The 21801-nt window shown below is 38.2% G+C and overlaps 1 protein-coding gene across 5 annotated transcripts in view; it reads left to right on the forward strand.

Annotated features, from left to right (window-relative positions):
* Window positions 1-609: 609 nt before the first annotated feature.
* Window positions 610-21801, forward strand: part of LOC128736759 (tolloid-like protein 1) — a 50814-nt gene continuing 29622 nt past the window's right edge. The window contains exons 1-2 of one of the 5 annotated variants that reach the window (XM_053831262.1): window positions 610-1101; window positions 5450-5974. In XM_053831262.1, the coding sequence (XP_053687237.1) occupies window positions 5716-5974 (259 nt within the window). In that variant the 5' untranslated portion in view covers window positions 610-1101; window positions 5450-5715. Of the gene's footprint in view, window positions 1102-1254; window positions 1291-5449; window positions 5975-21801 lie in introns of those variants that run through there. The other 4 variants (XM_053831270.1, XM_053831248.1, XM_053831255.1 and 1 more) reach the window with 4 other exon arrangements.

Genomic DNA, 21801 nt, shown 5'->3' on the forward strand with positions numbered 1-21801 from the left:
AATAGTAACATTGTCCTTGTGTATAAAGGAATGTAAATGTAATGTTGGCCGTGTTGAGCAGGTTAATCCCTATTCAAACTCAGAATAATGTTCCCATCTGAGTTGCATTGGATAGAACGCGTTGCATGAACGACATTTTTTCCGTTATTTATTTCTGTTGTTTTTGCAAAATGTACACGTTTTCCATAAGCAATGAGCTACAGTGCCAACAGGCTGTTTCCCTCATCTTTATTTAACAATAATTTTCGAGAGAATACGTCTTCCCAACTGAGAACGAAGGGCATTTCAAGAGATAAAAATGAGACAGTATCCTGTCGGATGTTCTGGTAGGCTATGGCAAACGCAGTAAAACGGTCTCAAGAGTATCTGACGGCCGCGTGGTAAACCACACTCCATTCAATTTGATCCGTTCAACATACGGAAGAGAGTGTACCAATTGTGCAGGCTCTGTTTTCGTCTGATGCGGCTGCTATGTGCTACATAGTATATGGCGCTGGCTAATCATTTCGACTTCAGAGACGAGATGAGTAAACATCTCATTCATTCAGTTCGTATCGGATGCTGGATCGGCTCGGTCGTGTTTTCTGACAACGCTTTTCCCTCGACCCGCGGCTTAACTGTTTGGCACCGTTTTTTGTGCCTATCTCTATCATTGCTCCTCGCGCTGTTATTCTATTTTTGCGTGTCCGTGCTCCCTCCGCTTATCAGTGGGCATATCTTCTTCATAGACAATTTTGTTTACGCCAGTGTCTTTTTACACCTCTTCTCCCTTATCAATATACTTGGGTCCTTTTCGACACTGCTGCCTGCTGCTCACAGGAAAACTCATCTGTTTTGTGTTTGAAATTTAATGATCAGATAAGGAAACCCAAAACACGGCTGTCGCAAACTTTGCAGTGAAGGAGGAATACAATTAACTTGCCTTTTCTATTGTAAAGGAAAAGTGATTAACTCAACAGTGCGGCGATTCTGTGATTTTCCACCACATTTATTCTTTCATAGTACTCGTGTGATTGTCAAGCAAAAACATTAGAAGTAAAGTTGGTAAGTTACGAAAGAAGGGGAAAATTTTTCATTTGGATGTTCCTGCGTGTTTACGAGGTAGGACTCAGGATTGCAGATAAACTAACTCAGTGCAGTGAAATGTGATTGTTTATGTTTTTTTATACTAAAGACCGGTGGACGGTTTTATCAACTGTGACAATTTGACTGTCAAAAGTATGTGCTACTTTCCGGTTTCATGTACGGTTAATACCGCTTCAATCCAATTTTTTGTGCTTAATTAGTGATGTAAAGTATTGGCAGCGTTCCGTTATCAACAATTCTAAATGTGATCCAATGTGAAGTAATCTTACAGTATATACTATGGCTATTTGGTGATGTCAAGAAGTATTCTAAAATATTACATTAATTTATTCATTGTTACATTCAAATGATTTGCATCAAAACGTCCCTCAATAACTTTGCAAACCGGTTAATAAAACAACAATAAAGAAAAGTTTCGACAAAACTCGATATTTTACTAACACAATATTTTCCAAGAACCTTTCACTCCAACGATTTTCGAGCATTTAAAGTTCTTGTTGTAGAATCGTTGACATGCTGTTCTTTTTGGTCAAGAGTGAGCAAGTGTGATTGCTACTGCAAACTGAGTTTTCTTATTTATGAATATTCATGCAAAATGGTGATATTTCATTGTGATATCTTTAAAGTGAGTATTTGGTAATCTATCTATCTGCTCTGCCTTATATGTTGATGGACCAGTGTGCGAATAACACTTGTTAAGCTTTCCTTTAATTCAGGGCACAAAATCTCGATTTCGTTGGATTCGTACTACTCCATGACATCCTTTGAATAGCGACACGAAGCTAGATCCGGTCAGAAGATAGTGGGACCTTCGTGTTGCTTCAACAGAGGAAGCAGACGCTTCTGTAGACACTCCTTGAGGTAGATTTGCTCGTTTACATTCCCGGTAGTCACGAACGGCGCACTCCATTTGCCACATGAGCAGATCGCTTGCCAAATCATGTATTTCTTGGCAAACTTTGAAAGTTTCTACTTCCTTCCTTCCTCCTTAACAACAAACTTGTGCTAGGCGGTGAAAAATAGCAGCCCCGGAAGCTGCCGGAAGTCCTTAACGTAAATCTTATCATCCATGACGAGACAATGAGGCTTCGTCAGCATCTGGGTGTACAGTCTCCGGGCCCGAGACTTTACCACCGTATTTTGACGTTCGTCACGATTTGAAACCTTCTGCACTTTGTACGTCTGCAGTCCCTCCAGTCCTTGGTTCTCTGAAAGAAAGACTTGGACAGATGCAACTTTTTGGCCAAATTCCTGACCGAAGCATTGGTATTCCGCCTCCGACACGCTTGTGATCCTGATCACTTATAAAACATCCATTCTGACCTCGATGCCCGCTCGCCGGATCACACCTTCAATAGCGATACATGATAGTGCATCCCCTTGCCGCAATCCTCTGCGTGATTCGAAAGCACATCACTCGCTTCAGAGTAACTTTGATCAGCCGCGTCAGTTTGTCCGAAAAACCGTGCTAGGGCATTACCTGCCATAGCTGTTCGCGTTCAACTGTATCGTACGCTGCGCTGAAATCCACGAAAATATGATGCGTGGACACGTTCTACATTCATTTCTGAAGTTGTACGACATTTCTGAAGGATTTGTCGGATGTCAAGTAAAAATTCAAATTCAATTTTAAATTCGACTTCAAGTTCAATTTCATGTCTAATTCTAAGTACAATTTTAAGTTGACTCGATTGACGATTTGACTTCAATTTAAAGTAAAGTTTCAAGTTCAATTTCAAATCCGATTTTCAGTCTAGTTTCTAGTAAAATTTTACGTCCATATTTATGTTTCATACAAGTTCTGTGTCATGTTTAATTTCAATCCAGTTTAAAGTCCAATTGCAAGTTTACTTTAAAATTCAAGTGGTAGTTTAATTTGTCGTAAAGCTTCTAATCTGAATTAATTCAAACTTAAGTCCATTTTTCGGGAAAAGTTCAAGTTTAATTTGTAATATAACGTCAGGTCCAATTTCACTTCCTATGTCAAGACCAACTTTAAACTAAATATTATGCCTAATTCAAGTACAACTGCAAATCCAACTCCGAATTTAATTTAAAGTAGAATTTCCTGTTCAATTTAAAGTAAAGTTTCAAGTCCAAAATGTTCCAAACATAAGTCCAATTTAAGTCCAATATCAAGTTATGTTTTAAGTTCAATTTGTGAAATTTTGTGTCTAATTTCTAGTGCAATCTCAGTAGCCATTTTAAGTTCAACATCATGTGCCACTTCAATTTTTATTTCACGTCGACGATTTCAAATCGCAGTGAAAGTCCAAATGGAAGCCCAATTTTAAGCTGAATTTTGAAGCCCAATTGGCAGTTTTATTTGAGGTCCGGCTTCACGTCTAAATTGGCCCAAATTTAAGTACAATTTCATTTTAAGTCGAATTTCAAGTTCAATTTCAATTTGTAGGTTAAGTCCACAGGGGTGCTGAGCTACGTGTCCCGTCTTCTCCCTAAAAATTAATGTATAAAAATCCTCATGCTGTAGCCGAGAGTTCCGGTAATCCGTTAATTTCTCCGACTCCCAAATCTTTGAAATTATCCAGTGAATTGCCATTGCTAGCGGTTCTTGGGCATCTTTGTAGAATTCTGCCGGGAGTTGATTCTTTCCGGCGACTATTCTTCTTCAGCAGACCGATTTCTCGCCGGATATCTTCGAGATCGGGTGCCGGCACGCGAATGGGTGTCCCGCCCATTATACCCTTCCAGCTTTTACAACTTTCTGGATACTGGGTTCGCCGAAAGGCTGCGCCTGCTCGTGGTTTATCCTTCTGCACCATACACCGTTCTCACATACACCGCCAAAGATGGTCCCCCTGCGCTGATTCTGTTATGTCAAAAACCATCCAGACGTTTCGGACGTTTATAGCGTACCATACATTCAGTTCCCCCTTCTGTCAGGTAGCTAATTGTCGATCGGTTAGCTTTATAAAAATCCCTATAACGGACGAAACAAATATTTTTCACTATATGCCTCATGTGAAACCCCTCTTTTCTCAGTCACTTACACAACTGTAAGTGGTCTAAATGGAAGAGAAATTTGGACCTATACTCTTATAAGTGATTCCCCCTTTGTCAACCCCACAGTGCTGATTCCCTTATGTCAAGGATCATGTGTGCCAAATTTGATGAAGAACCGTACGAGTTATCATCTTTACCCCTCTGTTAGGACCCCCCTGCCCTTTGGTCAACCCACAGTGCTGAATCCCTTATGTCAAGGAACATGCGTGCTAAGTTTGACGAAGAACTACTCAGGCGTTTCGGAGTTATGCTCCCTCTTTTGTCAACCCCCTAGTGCGGATTCCCTTATATCAAGGAACATGAGTGCCATGTTTGATGAAGAACCGTCCAGGCGTTTCGGAGTTATGACCTGTCCCCTGTTAGTGATATTGTTGAAGGAAATAGTCTTATCTTTTGTACTTATGACGCTATGAGGCTGCAACCACGTTGGCAGCTACCAACGATATTACACCTCTATAGCGCCAAAAAAGGGTAATAAACATTTTCAAACGTATGAAACTGTCAAAGTTTGCTAAAATATCTGATTTGGTAGGTTCTCTGTAGCTGTGACTTGAAAAATGACATTTTCATCGCAACCGGGACCGTCAGGAAATTTAGATACTTGAACGACTGTCTGTAGAATCGCCTGTTGCCTTTCCAGAAACAACACGATTGTTCCGTGCTGTTTTTACTGCAGTTTCGTGTGTTTTATAATAATTAAACTTCAAAATAAATCATTTAATTTTTGATAGAACATTGAATTAATTTACAATTCCGGTTAAACGAATTTGGTTCGTAATACCATTTATGAAATAGGAATAAACAAACTCATGTACCTAGGTCTATATGGAATATATTGCACCTTATCTGAGATAGGCGCCGAGAAAGACAAATTTCATGGATTGCTGTAATAGAGAACTGTAATAATAGTATTATTATTTTCATTCATTCAGTCATAAACTCTAACCATGAAAAAACACCAAACTGTGAGACTTTTCAATTCTGTTTTCGGAAAATAAACAACTGCACAGGGAGTGTCACGCTGCTGCAGCCATTAAAAATCCATCTCGATGCGATTGGCTTGTTACGCTAGCATTTATCTCCGGATACACATTTGTTTAATGGTTGATTTGCATTTCCAATAGTTATCTTACCACACCATACACTATTAATCTTTCACTGGCTAATGCAGAAAACATACCAAACCATATGATACAGGGATTCATTTTATCTGCTACCGATTTATAAGCATGACAATACAACTTTATATATGAAATACTATCTGCGGCAGTAACCGAATAGCCAAACTATACTGTATTCAGGTGAAGATTGGATTAATTATATTGGTCGAAAATAACAGCTTCAGTGACTAGAAATGAAACTAAGTTTTATATTTATCTTTAAATGAAAAGTTATGATTGCAATAATAACTGTTTCATAGGAGAGCTACCAAAATAAAACATGTGAAGACACAAAGTGTTCGGATTAGAAAGAAGTAATTGCAACTATGCATTAACTAAAAAACTAGCATCTTCCGTTTTATGCGCGCGATAAAAAACATCTTCACCGCATATTGTGACCAGATGCTCCAATAGACAATTGAAGCGAAGTAAAAAATATCTTACGATGTCGTCAAACAGTGCACTGAAGTTTTTAACGGTTAAGCAGCTTCAAAAACATTATAAAACCAGAACAGCATCCCATATTAGCAGCATGGTGATGGTATTGTATTGTCTTACAATCCATGCAGGATGTTGTATTAGTTTGGAGATAAACGAAACCCTCGTGACGCACAAACTTCAACGCTACACGGCAGATGATTTGCTCAGCATTAAATTTCCGAACAGGATTTCCAATGATATTGATATGGATCCTTGCAAATCAAGTAAGTATACCATAACGTAAAACATTTAATATACCTTCCTATTCTTGAAGATAATACTCAGTAGGATAAGAGCGCAAGAAAGAAAATATAATAGTTTTGCTTTGCATTACTTTTTGGAAATCTTCCTGCTGCTGATTTTGGAATATTTCTTATTTGTATTAGATTAGATAATATAGATAGATTTTATTGTATCAAACTTACACACTTAATATTTGGTAAAATTTTACCGAAATCTAAGCAGTTGACCGTTCGGTAAAAACTTCGGTGATACAGATCGACGTTAATGGGTTTTTAATAATGTTTGGTATTTTACCGAACGTACAGCAGTTTAGATTTCGGTAAAATTGTACCGAAATCGGTGCTTTTTTTAAGTGTGTAAAATAAATTGATTTCTTCTTACGGGTTGTTCAATCTATATTTTATTACTAGAGTAACCAACCTATGTTGGTCCCCATCAGCAGCTGTAAATAATTTGTATACTTCCATTTGATTTTGCTGTAAGTGCCCAAATTATGTACAGCTGCTGATGGATGGGGTCTAAAATACGTTGGTTACCCTATACTTTCAAGCTGGTCAGTATTGGATCATCCTTTTTGAATATTTAAAGGAATTAAGACCATTGAAATCTATGTTGAAATCTTATTTTTAATATATATTTTCTACTAAGATTACCCCACTGTGTTACCTGACTCACTGCGAATATACGTTGTGTTCGCGGGATCGTGTTGGTTCGAAAGATTTCGAAAAATATCCCCCTTGTATCGAAAATATCGTTAATTTTGATCACTAAAAATAACGTACATTAACGTTATATTTCATGTGCCAGTAGTACGCAATAATTGTATTGTGAAACTGAATTGTTATTTATCCAACTGTTTACAAGTTAAATGCAATAACAAAAGCACAACTTATGAAAAATCGTTAGTTATTGTGCCATGCAGCAATTATATGAGTCCAACGCAAATTTATTTTTGAGTAATAATAATCCCGTGCCTACACTCAAAAAAATCAGCACGTCAAGTTTACGTGAAAGCATAGGTAATTCTCATCCATCACACTTTTCATGTAACATTCACGTGAATTGTTGCTAACTCGCACTCATACTAACCAGTTTACGTGCAAGCCCGGTAAATTTGATCAATTTTCCCATTAACTAGTACATGAAGTTCACGTAAGTTGCTGTACAGAATTTTACATGATTTTCCACGTGGATGCGACGTGTCAATTTTTTGAGTGTACTAATAAATTGAAAATAAGCTTGTGAAACAAGGAGGGATACAGAGATGAGGAACTGACGAAAAATTGCTAAATTACAACGTGTGTGGGAGACGCAGAAAAAACCACGCTAATAATTTTCGCGTCTAAATAGGTGGAATCTCCGCAATATCGATATTAGCTGTATATGCGTTATAAACGAATAAAACGTATGGCTACGTTTTATTTCAATAACACGTATATTCGCAGTGAGTCAGGTAAAACAGTAGGACAAATTCCCGATGAAGGTCCCAAGTATACTATAGAATTATCAGATTCCATGTTGAACATGGCATGCCATGTTATCAACTTGCAGGACATTTACTAACCGAGACGACGAAACTGAACACGCTCTTGCTACTTACAGCGTCGTCGTCCCGGTGAGTAAACGAATTAGATTAAACTTACCGGTCGGTGGTTTGACTACATTGGACGAAGGAAAAGGCGCAATTTGTGACTAAAAATCAATCAACTCGCCAGTGTTGGCGGAGTTTCTTCAAGTACGTCGCACGCTAAATAAGGGGGTTGTGGAGTCTTCTTTCATTTAGGCATCTGTAGTTCAAATGTTAACTAATAACTAATATAAAGGCCTGAAAGAAGAAGTGGGATCGAATCGGGTCATAATTGGCTAGATCGTCGGACTGCTCATTTTGGGGTAAAAGATTCTGTACCCAACTTCTGCTGCTTTAAAGTCCCTCTCTTACCTAATTATCCGCTCTTTCCTCTTCATGCGAAACATGATAATGCTTAAACCGTAATATAGATTGTAAACGCCGTTAACATACTAGGGGTTCCCTGTAACGATGACCGAATCTATTTATATAACCTATACCAATACCTATAAAAATGGATTTCTATCTGTCTGTCTGTCTGTCGGGATGTTCCTAGGGGAGGGGGATAAGGTCTCTCCTACAAATAAAACAGAAATTTTTGCGTAACTCAAAACCTAATCGATCTCGAGAAATTTTAGACTCTTTCATAAAACATTAGTCAATTAGATGATTCAGGGCGAGTCGGACACGGGCCGCGAGTGTTGCCGATGACCTGCTGTCGGAAGCGCCGGGGGGGCAGCTCCCCATAGAGATCACCTCTATCTAGGTTTATTTACTTTCCTAGATCTACTGACTTCTATTACTTTCCTTCAGTTGGGTTGCCGCTGCGAAATGGTACTTTCTACGAAAAGATTTTCCATGTAATGGTGCATCCCGCGTAAGGTTTTTCGCGAAATGGTATTCTGTGATGAACTCTATATTCCGCGTTATGGTCAACCGAAAATTGGTGTTCCGCAAAATGATATCCGGCGAAATGATGTAATGATGGCGAATATTTAAATGCTATCCGCTTTATTTTATCAGGCTAAGGGGGGTGGTCTTTTCTATTTAACTGTGAGGAAAATTTGTATATTAAAACACCCATGAATTCCTCAGAAACTTGCAAAACTCGAGATTGTGATAAAGGTCATCCGAGATTCAGGATTTATGTACAATACAGTTTAATTTGTGGAAATACGAAGTTTGTCGGGTCAGCTAGTCTATTTATATAAGAGGCTTATGTCTGTACCGAAAACCAGGTCTCTGACAGGACCTTTTAAGAGGCTTATCGATAACTAAAAACAGGTCCCTGACAGGACGTCATGCTTTCGTGGCAATGGGTTGTAGTCTGTCACCTGCTAGCCTGCTCGATTGCTCAACTGGTTGACTAGACTGCTCGACTGGACTGGTTGATTAGACTGCTCGATTTGATTGCTCGACTGGACTGCTCAACTGAACTGTTCGATTCGACTGCTCGACTCAACTGCTTGATTGGACAGATCGACTTGACTGAACAGCTCGATTCATCTGCTCGAGCGGACTACTCGACTTAACAACTCGATTCGACTGCTTGACACATTTGCTTGACTTACTACTCGACGCGACTGTTCGACTTAACTGCACGATTGAACTGCTCGACTGAACCGCTTGACCCGACTGTTCGACTGAACCGTTTGACCCGACTGCTCGACTAGACTGATTGACTAAACTGTTCGATTCGAGTGCTCGACTCAAATGCTCGACTAGATTACTCAACTGAACTGCTCGGCTGGACTACTCGACTTAACTGCTCGGCTGGACTGCTTGACTGAACAGCTTGATTTAACTGCTCGATTTGACCGCTCAACTCAACTTCTTGACTTCTGTTTGATTCGACAGCTCGACTTAACTGGTCGATTCAACTGCTCGACTCAACTGCTCTACTGGACTACTTGATTCGACTACTCGAATCGACTGCTCTACTCAACTCAACTGCTCAACTCAACTGCTCGTATGAACTGCTCAACTGTTCGATTTGACCGCTTGACCTGCCTACTTGACTAAACCATTCGATTCAACTGCTCGACTGGACTGCTCGACTTAACTGCTCGATTAAACTGGTCGACTTGACTGCTCGATTCAACTGCTCGACTCAACTGTTTGACTGAACAGCTTGATTTAACTGTTCGACTAGACTGCTCGACTTGACTTCGACTCGACCGCTCGTCCCAACTGCTTGTCTCGATTTTTTGATTCGACTACTCGACTCGCCTGCTCAATTTGCTTGCTCGTCGCGATATTATGTGGTCGGTGTTAAATCAGACCGCACCAAGTCGCGAAATTTCAAAAAATGAGACTACAGACTAATCCGACTACATAAATGTTGCAAACAGTCAGAGTTAGAAGATAATTTCGAATGCAGCAAACTTTGAATGCGTTTTTCTCGAAGTCATAATTTTGCCACTCGGTTCTGTCTAACTTACCACCGACCATATGAATCGGTTTACGGCAGACAATAGACGGTGCAGAGCCACTCATACAAAAGAGCCATATGCCCGCGTATAGAATAAGGAATCAGCATAGTGGAGATAATGTTTTTATTCAGTTAAGGAGATATAAACGACTAAAGCTTTCAAAATTTCTATTGTTTTTTTTTACATAAACTCATTTATTACTTGTAGTTTGTCGCCGTCAACGGTTACCGTCCGTGGGAGACACGCGTTTATTTCTTTTGAGCCTCTTCCTTTCATGTATTTGGTCTTTGACGCATTCATTTTTAACCCAATTTTCCTAGACTCCGCAGTCTAGCGTAGAATGCCTCCGCCGTTACAAGGTCCCTGGCTATGATGGCAAACTCGTTTTGTCACCATGTCTCAACCCTCGCCGCGTCTCGAAGTGACGTCTCCAGGATATGCACGAAACACATTACTCCATTCACTCGATCCAGTGCTATAGCTCTGATCAATCGCGATTGTTTATACAGGAAACCGTTTTCGCGCATTACGTGCCATAACTGGTCTCTATCGACCGTATCGCTTGCTGCTTTAAAATCAATAAAGATGTGTTGCATGGGCACGTTGTACTCTCAGCATTTTTGCAAGATCTGTCAGATGGTAAAAATTTGGCTCGCCTGCTAAATTACAAAGTGAACTTTTAATGAATAACGCAGCCATAATATTACAATTTCCTATATTTTTGCTTCAATGCTTCAAGACTTCAACGATTTTTAATGATAGTTCCCATCCCTAATAACTATATATGTAATTGTAATGTAATTTGAATTAAAATTGACGTGAGTGATGAAACGTTAAGCACCTATAGTGGCGTATGGGATTGAAAATGCCAATGAGTTGATTTTTCTGTATAAATTTATATAAATTTGAAATCAATTTTGCGCATATGGAACCGCTCATGTTGTAAAAAAGACTAGTGCTGGAAAAACGATCATTTTTCCCTTTCACTAGCTTAGCTTTCTGACAGCTCAAGCACCCACACTAGTGAAAGAAAAAGTGAAAGAAAATATAATTATTTTGTAAATTTTTCTCTTTACCAAGGATGCAAAATATCATTGTTCATACGCAGAAATAACCGACAAAAACGAAGAGCAATAAATCAGTTATTCTCTGCCCATAAAACAAACATACGTAGCAACCAGAATGTATCATGATAACGAAGTACGGGCAAATGAATGTCCCTTCACGCCAGTGAGAAGGATAACTTTCGGTGAGAATATATTTTGATACACACTCACTCTCACATGCGCTTGTTGTTGGTAATGCAGATGTACAGTAAAATATGTGTTTGTCGCAAGTCGGTTGGTTAAAGACAATACTTTATCAGCAACTTAAACAAAAGGGACAAACACCAAAAACTTTAAGAAAATGACAAGCTTGCTTTGATCAAACAAAGTCTGACGTACAATGCTACCTCGGTAACTATCAAACACTGCCGCTGCCGACACAGTGTGACATGATTAGGATTGCTTTTGTTACGTACAATAAGTATAATCAATATATAGGGTTTTTTTTCTAAATCCCGTCGTAATAAGTAAAGCCGTTCTAATTTTCATCATTTGTTGGATGGATTTAATGAATACTCCAAAAGTTCTTGTGCTGATTTGACTAAAACACACTTACCTTCCGATCTTTATTTCTAAAATTTGTCGTACCGTTTTAAAATCCGTCCATCAAAATTTTTCATCGTCCGAACTAAAAATCACAACAATGTTTACGAAGCTAACGCGCAGGTATTTGTGTAGGACGGCATGACAAATGTTATTCTGCAAAATTTCTGCAGATCAGGCAAGTTTTCCTGGCTGTAGAATAACGACAATGCCTTGCGTGAGTTATTTTCATTTATAAATGACGGAAATTAAAACGATTAGTCAACATTGTCTTCTTCGTCATAAAAATGCTGATATTTTTAATAATTTGTACTAGATAGGACGGAAATAGGCAATTACGACGATGTAGCAACATACCCTATAGAATGCCAGTGTCGCTGGTGGTTCATGGATACAGCAACAAGCTAGTCATATCAACAGTCGATTTTTAAGCATCATACTTGAATGCAAAGACAGCAGACCGAAATGTTTACTTACTCCAGTTTTAAACTTAAACAGGTTATCGATATGTATTCCGAGTCACAAAAGTTTTCAAATTCAGAAACAAAAATAATTTGCGTACCCCTCAGGAGATTATCAGTCAGCCCAATTAACGAACACGACCCGATAGTTGTGGCCCAATTAACGAATTCTGGCTGTATTTTGGTGGCAAACATGTTGCTGGTTCGTGTCTTGGATACGGGAACAACATTGTCAAATTGCCCAATAGAAAATTTTTCCTGTCGACGAAATACCCCGAAACGATCAAATCGAGTGATTTATCCTCACCCCGGTGACAACTTTGACGTTTGCGAACAAAATAGGTGAAGCCAGCATAGCTGGATCAATGGATCACTTTTATACGTAGCGGATCACTAGTGTACGTGTAAAAGAACGATTCACACGATATTTCTGCAGCGCCACACGTGATTTTCGCTGCATTATCATTTATTTCTTGTCCTAAAGGCTACGTTTTCTGTTAGTTGAAAGTAAATTATTTTTATCGATGAATTGTTATTGAGCTTCATGTAAAATTCTTCACTTATACGTGATTATGTTCTGATGGCTTGATCGCATCACTTCACTGCCGTGTGAATGCTGCGTATTAAAAGCAAAACGCCTGTAACGCCACCTCATTTTGTCTCGGTTTCAGGAAACATAGTAGATGCCCGGGGGTTGTTTATCCTACGTGATTTACGGAAAAACAGGAAGGATTTTTTATTGGGTTACCTTTTCAGTTTGACAATCAGATTCCCGTTTTGAATCAAGCACTCACACATATGCGCATACAATGTAAATACATAATTTTCAAATGTGTGATGTTTAGCACGAGCACTGTAGCGACACTGGCATTCTATATATATTGATTAGAGTAAGGAGGGGTAAAAGTGCGATGCGGGTAAAAGTGCGATTCAATGATTTATCGGTGCAGATTCCGAGTAAATTTTCTACATTGGCATGGATGGGTGACTACTTTGACAGCTTGAATCTAACGTAAACTTTGGTTGCTTACGAAGCATAGTTGCTGAGTTATGTGCAAATGTTATTTTAGGGCGGTTTTGATGTAATTTTTCGTTATACGGCAAATACGATATTAACAGGAGGATATTACTTGTTGAAAATTTGTAGCAGCGTTTTACATCACTCAGATATCTGTTTTGAAAATACGGCGAAAATAATTTACAAAATATATTTCGCTTTTCCGTAATTCTATCTAACACCGTCAAGCGCCTAGCGGGGTAAAAGTTCGATTCACGGACGGGGCCAAAGTACGATTCATGGACGAGGCAAAAATGTGTAGCTAATTATATACAGCTTTAGGCACTATATTACAGATACTAGAAATGAAAGATATGCAGAAAACTGTGTGCTCTACAGATGTTGGTCGAAGAAAAACAATGTGTTTCCGCTGATGAAATAAAAAACAAAGGTTTGGAAAAGTTTCGATCTAACGGAGGCTGCAATACACAAGCGCAAAATAGAAAAGGTGCAAATTGAAAATATTCCTTACCAAAACATAACGCAGATTGAAGATAATATGGTTTTGTTAGCTACTGCTGGGCTAATTTCATGGATTCTAGCTTCGAACTTTTGCCCCGCGGTATTCGAACTTTTGCCCCGCTGGCTGGTGGGGTAAAAGTGCGAATCTGCACTTGATCAGAAGAAAGAAGAATTTATTTTGCAAAACACTATTACCGCAGATGATTTATAGTTGAATGTGAAGACATTGAGTTACTGCATCATTATAAAATATATTATGTTGTTGTCCTTCTTTATATCTCACGAAAATTGATGACAACTTCAAACATCGCACTTATGCCCCTCCCTACTCTACTGTAGAATACGTACAGTCAACCAAAAAAGTATTCGGACAGCAGCGCATAAAATTTTCTTTTAGTAATTTTGCACAGTATTTTTGCAAAGAATGGTAACACATATTTTTTAAAACAATGTTTAACTAAAGCATATTCAGATGCACAACAAAAATTCGGGGAAAAGCTTTCCGTTTTGAAGATAGGGTACATATAGTTTGAATTCCTCAAAAATGCAGCCAAAAAAGTATTCGGACAGTTAACTATTAGTTGAAACAAATGTCCTTTCTCGCTCATCTACTACCTCGTAGGACCATTTACAATCTTGATGACCTGTTTTAATCTGTTTGGGATAAAATTAACAATTTTTCAAATATCCCTCTGTGAATTGCTGACCATTTTTTTACAAGAGCTCGGTTTAAGTCATTGTGATAAGAAATCGAATGATTTCTCATTTAGAAATAAAATTATCTAAAAAGATGTTCAAAAGGGTTCAAATCTAGACTGAATGCTGATGTTTCGATAGCTCTAGGACAATTGTATGGTGCCTACCGGTTACAATTATCGACAGTATGTTTAGTTTCAACATCCCGGTACAATATGTATGTACCGCACAATTACAATTTTGCTTTAATTTCACCTGAAATTGTTCAGATAATTGAGTTTACACTTAGTTCTATCCAAAAATATATATCTTTGCTACCTCGGAGCTTTCCAAGCATCCCAACAAGGTATGACACTAACCGCATTGCTTGTTTACTTGCTGACGAGTGATTTTTCACTTGTAACCCGTCTCTTTTAGTTATTCTTGCATAAGGGTTGTTGATGTCATACCTTGTTGGGGTGCTTGGAAAGCTCCGAGGCACCAAAGATATATACTTTTGGATAGAACTAAATGTAAACTCAACTCTGAATAATTTTAGGTGAAATTAAAGCAAAATTGTAATTGTGTGGTACATACATATTGTACCGGAATGTTGAATCTAAACATACTGTTGATAATTGTAAGCGGTAGGCACCATATAATTGTCCTAGAGCTACCGAAACATCAGCATTCAGTCTAGATTTGAACCCTTGAACATCTTTTTAGATAATCTCATTTCTAAATGAGAAATCATTCGATTTCTTATCACAGTGACTTAAACCGAGTTCTTGTAAAAAAATGGTCAGCAATTCACAGAGGGATATTTGAAAAATTGTTAATTTTATCCCAAACAGATTAAAACAGGTCATCAAGAATATAAATGGTCCTACAAGGTAGTAGTTGAGCGAGAAAGAACATTTGTTTTAACTAATAGTTAACTGTCCGAATACGTTTTTGGCTGCATTTTTGAGGAATTCAAACTGTATGTACCCTATCTTCAAAACGGAAAGCTTTTCCCCGAATTTTTGTTGTGCATATAAATATGCTTTAGTTAAACATTGTTTTAAAAAATATGTGTTGCCATTCTTTGCAAAAATACTGTGCAAAATTTCTAAAAGAAAATTTTATGCGCTGCTGTCCGAATACTTTTTTGGTTGACTGTATTGCATACAGCAGTGTGTTTTTTTCGCAGGCAAAAACATAGTTGTCATGAAATATTTGTATCCACGATAAACAGCTACGCTATCTTTTTATTATCCTAACTTCCATGCAATAGTGACAAACTTGCATCACACATTGTCGTAACATTTTGAAGTAGGGACAATTTCTTTGTCTCTTGTGCATTCGCGATTTTTGACTCCCTGCTCTTTACCATGGGTTTGGATAACTGACATTTAAAATTATAGCCATCTTATTATATGTAGATGTTCCAGAGAAATTAAGAAATAATTATTGCTGTGTATCAATTCAGTTTTTTACATTAGTGTTTGATCTGCATTTCTATACGGGATAGAATTAGAATGGAAATTAGAAATGGTCGTGAAAATATTCGCACGAAAATTGCCTCCACTTTGGTACTTATATCACAGAGAACAGACTACCAGGTAATTGACAAAAAGTGTGTAAAAGGTTTTTATGTAATCTAAGAGTAATCTTTCAATAGAACACCCCTCGAGCAGTAAGTGGCAAACTAAATCTTGATGTCGCTGCCATGTAACTCCAGCACAAAGAAATATTGATAAAGGTATATGGATATTTTTTTATGCTTTTGGCAAACTATTTCTGGAGGGCGCCACCGACAGACTTTACACACAAAAAATCGATTACTTCCTTCGAGTCTGTTAATCTGTTCTCTGTGCTTATATGTTCTTATGTGATGAGAAATATAACTTTTTCGTTCAGATATGATTTCTCAGTTGCAATCGACATATGTATATAAACCAAATTGTTTACTAGGATGCCTTTGGCTTTTATCTTACGAGAGATTGTAAATGAAAATACCTAATTGATCAAAACTATGCTCTTTTCGAATGAAGTTAGCAACTATATGAAATTTATTCGAATAAAGAATATTTAAGCCAGGATATTTTTCGATTCCATTTTCATTCAAATGCTAAATCACTAGGTAGAGCAGCTTTAATACATTTGCTCCCCAAAGGTGCCATCAGCAATATATACTTGGTATATACCTTGTATAATGGCTAGCTTACAGTTGCATTCATGCATTTCTACTTTATGGAATGAGTGGATCTTCTATTAATTTATGACCGTTTCGTGTGCATGGTTCAACAATTCATGAGATGTAAATTGATATATGTTACACTAAAAATTAACGAATAACGTATGTTTACGTAGGAATGAACTTTTCATGAACGTTTTAATGAAATACATCATATGTGGTGGTGCTTGCAGTTACTTTAGTTTCATACTACTTAAAGCCTTGATAAAAGCTAATCAGGACGCATAGAATAGCCTATAATTTGAGACTGGAGTGTCGCAGTATTTTTATTCAGCTTTAAGGTTCACAGTATTACGTATTACATCATTGCATTTGGACCCCATCAGCCGCTATACATAATTTGGACACTTACAGCAAAATCAAATGGAAATGTCCAAATTATGTAAGTTGCCAATGGGGTCCAAAATAGGTTGATTATCCTATACCTTGACAAATCGTATTTGATGCACAAAACCAGCATATGTGTACTATTTTAGAGGCGATATACGCACTACAGAATATCGATAAAGAATTGAACTTTATTAGTCTTTGTATGAAATAAGATTCGATTCAAAGCTATTAGTTTCATAATGCTATGCTAAGAGGAAGAGACTATGTTTATGATTTCGAATTTGTTAAAAAAATATTAATGCGTAGATATTAACTTGAATATAACAAATAAAATTCAACATAAATATTTCACTAGTAAGTTGTTTTAAACTACATTTCAACTATCGTAGCATTTCTGTAAATGTTTTCACATACATATGTGCTGCATTTGCATATACCTAACTCTTACAAAGCGGAGAGATTGTAATAAACATATGCAGCTAATGGACGGAATGACGAGGGTAAATTGAAATTAATGAAATTATGACGTTAAATCGATTTGTATGAGACAACTGGTGACCATCTGACGAGGCTTAATTTGTTTGTAGCGGTAACGAGAACGCAATTGTGCATCATACTTCATTCTTCTAACCCCGGATCCATTTATTTTAGACAATTTTTTTTACGAGAGCTTTACAAGGGTAACGACACCAGTTTTCGACACTTTGTGATGCCTGTTCAAGCACCAGTTTTCGACTCCCCAAGATCCAGTTTTTGCCACCCCTAGAAGCATCGTTTGTGGCATGTTTTAGTCTAGAAATTCATTTATATTTATGTATTTTTCAAAAACTTGAATCTTGAATGAATAAAAGAAAGTGGAAATCCGTCGAGAAATAACCGAGATATGGCAATTTATTTGAAATCAGTATCAGTAATTTGGCACATGACCGAAATCGTATCAGCATGGGTGTCAAACTTCAAGATTTTATAATTTATTGACACTGAAAGCTTTTCCAGGTTCATGGCTTTCTATGGCAACTTTGTAGCAGATTCAGAGTACCCCGGCGGAAGAGCTCATTTTACGATATATTCGAAATCATATCAATATGGGTATCAAATTCTATGGTTTTGATATCCGCAAAACCTTAAAGTTCACGACCTGCATGATGCTATAGTTTCAGTCATTCCAAAATGGCCATAAACAGTATTGGCAATGTTTTAGGAACTAATTCACGGAAATGGTTACTTTTCATCAGTCGACTGCGACTGATCATCTGTTCCAGTTCAAAAAATATAAATTCAAATGAATTTTCATACCTAAAAACGTAAATCAGTTTTTTAAATAATTTCCTATATCTTTTAAATATTTAGGAAGAACCAGAGAATATACCTCGGCGAATGCAACCGGCTGACCAATTGAATTTTTTTCTAGACTCTGTACATTTATTTCTAATTTATGAACTTGCTTGCTCAATTTATACGTAACTCGACAAAAATAGCATTAATGAGTTCTTTTACATAAGAATGTATCTCTATCTTTAAGTCACAAATAAGAAGATTCAGCAGCGTATTCAAGCAGGATATCGCGCCTACTTTGCCCTTCGCAAAACGTTGCATTTAAGGGGCATAAGCTGCCGTACGTACCTAACAATGTTCAAACCCCCTATTAAACCGGTAGACTATGCTCACGGAAGACTTATGCTCCTTTGCGGACGACATTTGGCGGAGTACAAGTTGAAAGTGAACAGTAGCGGAGGTGCATGAATCAAGGACAACAGACACTGCCTGGGGAAATTACCAACGTACATTCGGCGAAAGTCGATACGCTCATGGGTAAATGAAACTTTCAAAGTTTGATGTATAAAGTCTATTGGCTAACAATTATTTCACCTTCACTAATTTCTTAATAATAAATTTTGTCAGTTTTAAAAGAATTGACAGGTTCACTGAACTGCCTTTGTAAAACGGATGGTTTTCATGTTTGTGAATATGATGGTACGCTATGAATATAATAAATTGCAGAATTTTAAAAAAAATAGTGTTGCATTCAAATTTACTTGATGCAGTTAATTACAAGCAAGAATCTATAGAACAGATTCTACTGATGAAATCGCCACATTTTATGAACATGGCACATAAGAAGGGCTCCATATAAAGTAGCGGCCAAAATGCCGAATGTAAAATTTCACATTTTAGCACATGCTTAAACGCGGTTTTGTAATAAATTATCTATATTTCTATGATTCGCGAATAAAATTTTGAAAGAAAAAAAAAATATCAAGAAGAAATAAGCCGGCAAAGTTGCCCATTTCAAAAGTTTGAAAAATAAGTCATTTTAAAAAAGTTTAAAAATTAAATAGTTATCACGGATGTAAATATTATTGTTATATATCATTTTAAAACTGATATCTTAGCCTATTGAAAAATTAAATGAAAACAAATTTAATCTCAATGAGGTGCGCCATAGGCTACGTATAATAAAAATAAAATACTCATAAATTTTAAACAAAAAACCAACTCTTGTCGCCTCTTGTCGCCGCAGTTTCTTACAGTGCGTCTGAAAGCTCGAAGTATGTTGTATCAAAACATGAATTAAAAGTTTGCTAGAATTTGACGTTTTCCGAAAAAAAAATAATTTTAAAATTGTTATATTTTTAGCAAGTCTTTAAAATTAAAGTCTTTAGTACTCTTTCAACAAATTTGATTGTCTTTGTTACTAGATGTATTTAGTATCCCCGAGAAAAAAGAAAAAGAAGACAAAATTTTTTTTTCAGCCATCTTTTCTTCTTTTTCGGTTTTCTCAAGCTGTGTTTTATTTACGACACTCAAAAGTCATAAAAGCCTTTGCCAAGCTACTACCAACCAAACAAAAAAAAGTTTGTTCCAATACGTTGTGTAGTTTCTGAGAAAAAGGTACATAAAGTTTGAAAATCGTGGTTTTCCAGGAGCGGCGTTTTATTCCGCTGAAGTTGTTCAACGCCGCACTGGAATGCTTATGTGTATGATCGTTTTTCGGCCACTTCCCGTGGTCGGATCATTACAAAATTAGTATCAAAATAAACGAAAAAGACTGCAGAATCGAAATCTGAAATAAAAGATTTTCTCAAAAATTTTAGTCGTTCATGTCCCCTTAAGCAAAGCAAATTGTTAGTGCAGGACAATTTCGGTGTTACTGTTAGGATCATATTGTCCCTTACAGTCTCGCCCATTCGAGATTCAAACAAATAACGACTGGCTTGTTAAATCAGTGTGGTACCTCCAGGTCTACTCGAATTTTCAAATGAATGCTTATATTATTTTTTTAATTTTTTAATATTCATATTAACATTATTTTTCTTATCGTCCAGATTGTCTAAGTCTTCTTCTTCTTCAGCAGCATAGAGCTGGGGTGGCTCGTGCTGTTTCAAGCACTCGTCTCCATTCAACTCGGTCTTGAGCCACTCGTCGCCAATTTCCTAGTCGTCTCAGAAGTCGCAAATCACTTTCGACCTGGTCGAGCCGTCGTGCACGTTGGGCCCCCCTGTTCCTGGTGCCGGTGGGGTTGTTGAAGAGGACTATTTTCGTCGCACTGTCGTCCGGCGTCCTTACGACGTGTCCGGTCCACCGTAGCCTGCTAACTTTCGCTAGATATACGATGGGAGTCTCCCCAAGCAGTGCCTGTAGCTTGTGATTCATATGCCTCCGCCACTCTCCGCTTTCAGTTTGTACTCCACCAAATATCGTCCGCAGCACTTTCCGCTCAAATACGGCAAGGGCGCGTGTGTCCTCCGAAAGCAGCGTCACGGCTTTAAGTCCATAAAGAACTGCCGGTCTAATAATGGTTTTATGCATTGTTAGCTTCGTGCGGCGGCGTATGCTTCCTGATCGTAGCGTTTTACGAAGAGCAAAGTAGGCCCGATTTCCCGCTTGGATGCGCCGCTGGATCTCCTTACTAGTGTTGTTATCCGCGGTCACCAGCGATCCCAAATACACGAACTCCTCTACTACTTTTAGTTCGTCGCCGTCAACGGTTACCGTCCGTGGGAGACGCGCGTTTGTTTCCTTTGAGCCTCTTCCTTTCATGTATTTGGTGTTCGACGCATTTATTTTTAGCCCAATTCTCCTAGACTCCGCTTTCAGTCTGGCGTAGATTGCCTCCGCCGTCGCAAAGTTCCTGGCAATGCTATCGAAGTCATCTGCAAAGCCTAGAAGTTGGTTACTCTTGGTAAAAATCGTGCCTCTCGATTCGATGCCCGCTCGTCGGATCAACCCCTCAAGAGCGATGTTGAACAGCATGCAGGATGTAGCTCTGATCAGTCGTGTCAGTTTGTCCGGAAAACCGTATTCGTGCATTATCTGCCATAGCTTGTCTCGATCGACTGTATCGTAGGCTGCTTTGAAATCAATAAAGATGTGATGCGTGGGCACGTTGTACTCCCGACATTTCTACAAGATCTGTCGGATAGTAAAAATTTGATCTGTAGTTGCGCGAGCCCCCATGAAACCCGCCTGATAATTCCCTACGAAACCTTGTGCTATTGGTGACAGCCGTCGTAACAGGATTTGGGAGAGTACCTTGTAGGCGGCGTTTACCAGCGTAATACCACGATAGTTGCAACAGTCTAGCCGATCACCCTTTTTGTAGATGCGACAAACTACTCCTTCCATCCATTCCTCCGGTAGCTTTTCCTCCTCCCAAATCCTCGAAATAACCCAGTGTAGAGCCTTTGCTAGCGTTTTCCGCCATGTTAGTAAAGCTCTGCCGGTAGGCGGTCCGTCCCAGCGGCTTTATTGGTCTTCAGCAGCCCGATTTCTCGTTTGACTTCTTGGAGATCAGGTGCTAGGACATTACTATCTTCCATGGGCGCTCCTAGGTTAATTTCCGTTCCGCCTCCTTCTACGACTTCGCCATTGAGGTGTTCATCGAAGAACTGCTTCCACCTGTTGACCACCGCGCGCTCGTTTGTAATTAGATTCC

The sequence above is a fragment of the Sabethes cyaneus genome, chromosome 1, assembly GCF_943734655.1.
Source record: "Sabethes cyaneus chromosome 1, idSabCyanKW18_F2, whole genome shotgun sequence".
Lineage (NCBI taxonomy): Eukaryota > Metazoa > Arthropoda > Insecta > Diptera > Culicidae > Sabethes > Sabethes cyaneus.